Source organism: Leguminivora glycinivorella, chromosome 9 (genome assembly GCF_023078275.1).
Source record: "Leguminivora glycinivorella isolate SPB_JAAS2020 chromosome 9, LegGlyc_1.1, whole genome shotgun sequence".
Lineage (NCBI taxonomy): Eukaryota > Metazoa > Arthropoda > Insecta > Lepidoptera > Tortricidae > Leguminivora > Leguminivora glycinivorella.
The window spans coordinates 5845022-5853210 of NC_062979.1; the positions used below are offsets into that span (position 1 = coordinate 5845022).

General features: G+C 45.3%; 1 protein-coding gene across 1 annotated transcript; it reads left to right on the plus strand.

The window, feature by feature from the left end:
* The first annotated feature begins 693 nt into the window (after nucleotides 1–693).
* LOC125229819 lies at nucleotides 694–3379 on the plus strand. The gene is made up of 4 exons (XM_048134760.1): nucleotides 694–1181; nucleotides 1271–1450; nucleotides 1510–1732; nucleotides 1873–3379. The coding sequence occupies exons 1-4, from the start codon at nucleotides 694–696 to the stop codon at nucleotides 3022–3024; spliced, it is 2043 nt and encodes a 680-aa protein (XP_047990717.1). The 3' UTR covers nucleotides 3025–3379.
* The last annotated feature ends 4810 nt before the right edge of the window (nucleotides 3380–8189 follow it).

Below are 8189 nucleotides of genomic sequence, written 5' to 3' on the forward strand. Positions count from 1 at the left end.
ATGATGGACAAGGAACAATTTACAAAACCAAAATTTACAAGAAACAATCCTATGTTAAAATAACCCAAACTAATTGTATTTATGGTGTATAAAATTGACTCATTGCGTATCAGTTGGCTTTAAAAGTAAAATTTTAAACTTATTTCACTGTCCATAATGGGGGATCCATTACTGGAGAACTGCCGTCCATAATTGGAGAAAAAACACCTAGTTTTAATTTGTTAACTATGAAGAAACTAATAGGAGTATCTATTTTGCAATAAGCTTGAAATGTAAAAGAAGGATAGGACATTCAAGATTTAACACGCTTAGCCGCAGAATTTTTACATTTATCAGTGAAATATCAAAAACAGGCGAATTTTTTTCTTAAACTGTCCATGATTGGGTCCGTCACCTTATGTTAAGTTCTGCTTGAAAAATGTACCTATGTAGATATTATTTTTGGCAAATAAACGATTTGTGATTTGTGATATCTATCTTTAGTAATCAGTCTTTGATAATGATTAGTTATTAGGAACTCTATTTAGTTTGATTATTTAATTTACATGTAACTTTGGGTACTGCGTAAGCGACAGGGTGTAATGTTATCAATAACTATTTGCGCACTATCAAGATTGTTAGTCACTGTGTTATCTTTTACCTACGCACATTATGATTTAACCAAATGTATTTGTTAAGTTTGTTAATAGCACAATGGCTGTGTGCGACGCCTCCATGCCTCGAGCCCGGCCATTTCAAGGCAGACGCAAGGTGTACTGGTGGGGTCCGGAGATCGCTGACCTCCGTACGGCTTGTAATGCCGCTCGGAGGGCCTATACCCGCTGCCGAAGAAGGAGGCACACCCTGGAGGAAGAGGGGGTCCTCCACACCATCCTTGGGGAAAAGAAACGGGCGCTTCGGAAAGCCATTGAAAGGGCCAAGACTGAGCGGTGGGAAGAGTTCCTCGCAACTCTTAATAGAGATCCGTGGGGGCGCCCATACAGAATGGTGCGCAATAAGCTGCAGTGTGCACCCCCCATGGACTCTATGGAGCCACAGCTCCTCCAAACGGTGGTAGAGGGCCTCTTCCCTGAGGCGCCGGAGTTCGTCCCGCCGGTGATGGCCCCCCCGGAAGGACACCCAGAGGGGCCTCTCATCATCCCCCAGTCACGGACGACGAATTTGAGTGGGCAGTGGAGCGGGTCAGGGCTACCCGCAAGGCCCCGGGACCGGACGGAGTGCCAGGGAGAGTTCTCTTCTTGGCCCTGAAACACCTGGGAGACCGCCTCAGGGCCCTCCTGGAGGACTTCCTGGTCGAGGGGACCTTCCCGGGACTCTGGAAGGAGGGACGACTATGCCTCCTCCGGAAGCAAGGACGCTCGCCGGACTCCCCAGCCGGCTACCGCCCCATCGTCCTGCTAGATGAGACCGGGAAGCTCTTCGAGCGTATCCTGGCCTCCCGCATCCAGCGGCACCTCGAAGGGACGGGCCCGAACTTAAGCGGCAATCAGTTCGGGTTCCGTGGGGGAGGTCCACGCTGGACGCCGTGGGAACCCTCAGAGCATTTAGCGAGCTGGCGGAAGAACAGGGACAGGGAGTCGTGGCGGTGTCTCTCGATATCGCTAACGCGATCGGCTCCCTCCCCTATGCGGTGATCGCAGAGGCACTCCGCTACCACGGGGTGCCTCTGTACCTAAGGAGGATAGTAGAGCACTACCTGACGGGGCGGGTGGTGCTCTACGAACAGGGGGGTGTACGGAGGGCGAGGGTCATGACTTGCGGGGTTCCACAGGGGTCCGTCTTGGGGCCCCTCCTGTGGAACCTCGGTTATGACTGGGTCCTCCGCGGGGCACAACTCCCTTACATGGTCACGCTGTGTTATGCGGATGACACACTGGTGGCTGTGCGAGGGCGGGAGTTGGAGGAGGTTCTCAGGAGGGCGGCGGTGGCGACGGAGCTCACCGTCCACCGCATCGGGCTCCTCGGGCTGCGGGTCGCCATCGCAAAGACCGAAGCCATGGTCCTGGGGGCGTGAGGCGGTGGAGGCTACAGGCAAACACGGCGCTGAGGGTGGAGGGCCAGTCTGTCCAGGTCAAGGCCAACATAAAATACTTGGGCCTTGTCCTGGACAGAAAGTGGACTTTTGAGGAGCACTTCGCAAGACTCGCTCCTCGTCTCGTGGGTGCTGCCTCGGCGCTGGGCAATCTGCTGCCCAACTTGGGAGGGCCGAACGCCCCCTGCAGGCGGCTGTTCGCGGGGGTCGTCCGGAGTATGGCGCTCTACGGAGCGCCAATCTGGGCCGGAAGGCTGCGAGAACGCACCAAGGCGTTACTCCGTCGGCCCCAGAGGGTCGTGGCCCAAAGGGCAGTCAGGGCCTACCGCACCACTTCCCATGCCGCAGCCTGCCTCCTCGCTGGCACGCCCCCATGGGAGCTGGACGCGGTGGTCCTAGCCGAAAGGTACCAGCGGAGGGTGGCAGCGAGGAGCCGGGGAGAGCCGCCGGACCCCGAGGAAGAGGAAAGAGCGGCGCGGGCAGCTGAGGAGCACCTGCGCCAACAATGGAGGGACGCCCTGGAGGATGGCCTCTATGGAACGCGAACCATAGGAGCCATCCTTCCTGTCATGGAGGACTGGCTAGGAAGAAGGAGGGGGGTCCTCACGTACCGGTTGACTCAGGTGGTGACCGGGCACGGGTGCTTTGGACACTACCTGCACCGGATAGGGAGAGAGCCGAGCACCCAGTGCCTGGACTGCGGTGTGGAGGACGATACGGCCCAGCACACCCTTGAGGAGTGTAGTCGCTGGGCCGTGGAAAGGGCTGCGCTGGTCGCAGCCACAGGACTGGTGGACCTCTCGCTGCACAGCGTCATAGGGGCGATGCTGAGCAGCGAGAGAAGATGGGATGCGGTGGCCTCCTTCTGTGAAGACGTCATGTCACAGAAGGAGGCGGCGGAGAGAGAGCGCGAAGCTGCGGCTGACGCGCTGCCTCTCCGTCGAAGACGGCAGGGTCGAAGGCGACGAGCATTCTTGCGCCACGACCCTTAGTGGGGCTAGCGGGTACGGGACCCGCATTGCACCGGCCCCACTAACCTCGTCGAGGGAGGGATCAAGCGTTTCTGATCCCTCTCTCCCTAACCTGTGCGGATGCCCTGTGACAATTCGGGGCTGCCGGAGGGCGCCATGGTGGACAGAGGAGACCCGATGATCCCATGACGCCCTCGCGAACGGCACAGAGGGCGAAACGCCGGAGTGGGGTTTAGTGGGTAAACCTCTTCCCTCCCTCTCGACAAGAGAGGGGGCCGAAGGAGGGAGTCCCACACACCCCCCCTTCAAGGCCTTCCCGCGGCTGGGGGGACGGTGCGTAACGCATTCCCCACTCCGACAAAAAAAAAAAAAAAAAGTTTGTTAATAGCACGCACGTTCCCATCAATCAACTATTGTTAATACCGTAGTATTCGATTCCACATCCATACTAAATGTGTTAATTATCGAATTTTTTGCGTGCATATATATAACAATAGCTATATTCTGTTCTCTGTAGGCCTAGCACATGATGGCCGCGAGAGTATGTCGCTGCGAGATAGATGACACGTCTTCTTCTAACAGTATTAATGACGTAAGGACGGGTAGTCTATCTCGCGGCGACATACTCTCGCGGCAATCATGTGCTAACCCTGGAGGGCCAAAATTGCGGTGGCACCCTATTGGCTGGATACCAATTTTTGCATTTTGTACGTAAAAAAAATGTTGTTGCATGTCTTTCTGCGTGTAGATTAGAACAAATAAGAAGTAAAAATGTACACTCTATACGAAAACTTTTTGGGGATTCATAACAAGGCAAGAGAGGGACTATGCTATTATGTAAATTGTGTCTGTAAAACAACTAATATCATCTTGAGTTTGACAGTTGATAACAAACTAGGTATTTCCAGATCATTTTATCGAAATCCTTTTGTTATCGGTCACAACCTTGAAGCGTGCAAAACGGAAAATGAAATTGTGACTGATTTACTAAAGAAGTTTATTTCCCCACATGGTTATCACATTTATTTCGAAGTAGTAGGTTTCCATCTTCCATAATTCCTGATATGATTGTCTTATAAGAGCCAAGGTTTTGTGGCTAGTTCTTCCCATCGCTCTTCTGTAGTGGCGCGTCAGAACCAGCCGGCCTAGCCTAATGACAATCGTTGGCGCTAGACGCCGATCAAAACGCAATCTGGCTCTGTCTCGCCAACACGCAAGAGTGATAGAGATAGATAGCTACATAACCTAACGTGAGCGTTTGTGCATTTAGCTACTTATCCAGGACGGCGTTTGGATCACCACGCAGCGTCGACGATTTTCACTTAGGTTAGGCACGGATTTCGTTAACTGTGCGTATTGTGCACGTGCTTGCGAAAATAATGTTGGAGCCATGTACGCTCGCGTCTCACGTCTCACTTACGCGGTGTCATCTCTCATAAGCCTCCGTATATTACAACAGCATGTACACGTCTATACACTGTCTGCACTAGTCTCTATGGATGGCGCATCGCCAACAAACTGTTTTACAGTTTGGCGAAACTTTAACGATATGCTTGTGTACATTGTCTTTTTTTGTTAAAAAAAAAAAAAAATCCAAAGTAAAGAAAAATAACTCATTCAGAAGTCCTCATTTACATTCCGAGGTGATCAGGTAAAGTCATCACGGAAATCTGCTCTTGTATCTAGCCTCCTCACGACAGCGTTTCAAAATTTGCTAGTTTAATGTTAACTCTGTCAAATTGATAAAGGGTCAAAATGTGTAGGACATGTAACCCGCATTCCATCTGGACAGCTCCACTGTGCAACGTGTGACCGCGTCCTTAAGACCAAGTTTGGGTTTGCGAGCCACAACAGAGCATTCCATCATCCGGACAATCATTGTTAATGGAGTCGCCTTTGTCGGATATGAAAAGGAAGGAGATGATGATGATGATGATGATGACGATGATGATGACGATGATGATGATGAAGATGATGATGATGATGATGATGATGATGTTGTAAGACACGTAGGTTGTCAGGAGGCTAGAAAAATATTTCGTATAGTAGTAATAATGATAGTAAGTATAAGCTCTGTACGAATTGAAGTTTTGAATGATTCAGGTTATTAAAAAAGGAAACACGGTCTATATCCCGGTCAATATAAGTCTGTACGAATTGGTTTGCATGCTAATAGGTCATTTACACCTGCGGTCCAGGAAAACCGCGTTGATTACAGTCACCTGATCAGGTTGACAATGATCAATGGGTATTGTTTTGAGTGACCAATCAAGTAACTATGTCACATAAACTTCGTCATCGAGCCAACGTTAGTACTTAGATAGCTTTAGTATTAATTGCTGAGCCGAAAGTCAACGTTTTATTTTCTGGAGAGACCATTGAATTGACAACGAAATTACAAATACTTTTTAATCACATATTTTATATTATTAAATTAATGAAAAAATGAAAAAAAAAGTCACATCACCGCAGGACTCGAACCTGCGACCTCTAGTTTCGCCAGAGACATCCCGCTCCCAACTGCGCCACGGAGGCCTGCTGGATCTGTGAAAATTTGAAATGAGATGAAATATTTATTTGTCAAAAAATGGGTGTACATAAAAGATCTTATTCTATAAAAATGTATCTCCACTTTCAGCCTATTATAGAGATATATTATAGAATTTATCCATGCATTCCCTCAATTTTAATTCCTTCGCACAAATGTAGGTTTATGCCATAGGTACCTCACGACATTATGTTATACTGAACAAGTATTTTAACTCAATTCAATATACAAAGTGGTCAATTTCAAATGAGATTTTATAGACCAGTGCTAAAAAACTCACTATAAGATTTAAATTCATGGCCTCCGGATTCAAATTCAGACGCCCCACTTCCGTTGCTTCAAGAATACCTTATATACATATGAAATGTTCAGTACAGTGGCTAAGTACATCGTCTTGTCGATAATAATTGACGTTTTCGCTAACTAGACATGTACATTGTGATATAATATTATGTTCGCTTGTTACATAAAGTGAGTCAAGGCGTTCTGTCGCGTCACTGTGATGTAATGTAATGGTCAGTTCCATTTGGTCATGTGTGTATGTGTAGGTACATGAGATGACTTCTTGTCAAAACCAGTGAGAAAGCTACCATATCTCTATAATAGGTAGTTTCTTTTGGATGGGCTTAATAAAACTAGTTAAGTAAGTAAAAATACTATATTGAATATATTGATGCCACAAATATAGAGTAAGTAATCATTTTTTTTTTTAAATTTTCGGTCGCTAAAAGTATCGCTGGCCGCTGCAAATTTCGTACTGAAATCAACTGAATAGTTGTATTTGCTGCAGGAAACATCAATATTTTTTGATAAATGTGACATTTTACGGGGAAAGGTATAACAGTTGCACGGCGACATTTTTTGTCTTTGTCGTCACTCCTTAGACGCACGACAGAGACAAAAAATGTCGCCGTGCAACTGTTGCATCCGTGTTTAGACGACCGGTTTGGCCTAGTGCGTAGTGACCCTGCCTGCTACGTCCCGGGTTCGAATCCCGGTAAGGGCATTTATTTGTGTGATGAGCACTGATATTTGTTCCTGAGTCATGGATGTTTTCTATGTATATAAGTATATATTTATCTATTTAAGTATGTATGTATATCGTCGCTTAGCACCCATAGTACAAGCTTTGCTTGGTTTGGGGCTACGTTGATTTGTGTAAGGTGTTCCCAATATTAATTTTATTTAAAACAGTAGTAAAACTTTATAAAGCATAGTTGACATATGCGTGACAGTAATTATGCAAAATTTAACCAATTAGAGTTAATAATTAGATGGGAAATAGATTCTCTTAAGCGATAAGACCGCCTGTTGTTACCTCTGTTTAATTAGTTTTGTTTCTTGTGTATTATTTGTAAACTATGTGAGGTGTGCAATAAAGAGTATTGTATTGTATTGTATTCCCTATGCCTTATTTATTTTATTTATTTTATTTTATTTTATTTGTAAGGAAAACTTACAGCTAAAGTTACAATAAGGCTTATAACATAAAAACAATGAGCCAATAACAAGTTTCCACAGATAGAAACTGGGCAAAGTACATGCGTGCAAAGTTACAGAAGATTTTGAAATATATTTGAAGATTTAGTACTACATATGTATCAGTATTTAAAGGCCTAAAGCACCGTTCACCGGTCGATGACATCTTACATCTGATATGTTATCTAAAATTTCGGAAGGACATCAGTCCGATAACGTTAATGCTATCTTTGCACGTAAGTTGGCAGCGGAAGAAAGATAGATCTAAAATGCAAATTTTCGCTGGACAAATATTTTGCATATGAAATATACAGAGTGGGGCCTGTAACAAAGGCGATGAATTGAACTGTAGGCTATTCTCCTTATACTGATCAACATTTGTTCAGTGACTTTTAAAAATTATGAAGTCTTTAAATTTTTAATTTTTCATACAAAATAAATATTAGCTTCAATGTACGCCATTATTGTTGTCATTGACGTTGTCTGTCACACTTTAGACTTAACAGAATTCGCAATACATTACCTCTTAGAAAAAATTTTCAAGGGTGATAAAAATCAAAATACAAGTTATTTTTAAAAGTCGCCGAACAAATGTTGATCAGTATAAGGAGAATAGCCTAGAGTTCAATTCTTTGCCTTTGTTACAGGCCCCACTCTGTATTATTCACGGGAATGAACACATAACGGACGATATTACCCCCGACCGCGACATAGTGGACCGATTTTCATGAAACATGTCTAAGAACACTCCCGACTAACTCAGCTTTCAAACAAAAAAAACTAAATCGAAATTGGTTCATCCGTTCGGGAGCTACGATGCCACAGACAGACACACACAGACAGACAAACAGACAGACAGACAGACATACGGACAGACAGACAGACAGACTAAGAAGACCTTCCCTCAATTTCAAATTGATGAAAAATGGCATTTACAGATTTTGGAAGAAACATAGGTACAGTTTGCGAGAAAAAGGGCATTTTTGACAAACTTCCCTTACTGACCCGCTATCAAAATACACCCTGTAAAGTAAAAAGCTAAAAAGACACTACCATTTAAATTATTTTATACTTACCTACCGAGGTTTAAGTAAATAAAAAATAAAAATATTTTATTCTTTAGCATAAATATAAACTGTTTACAGTAGCAGGGTAGATG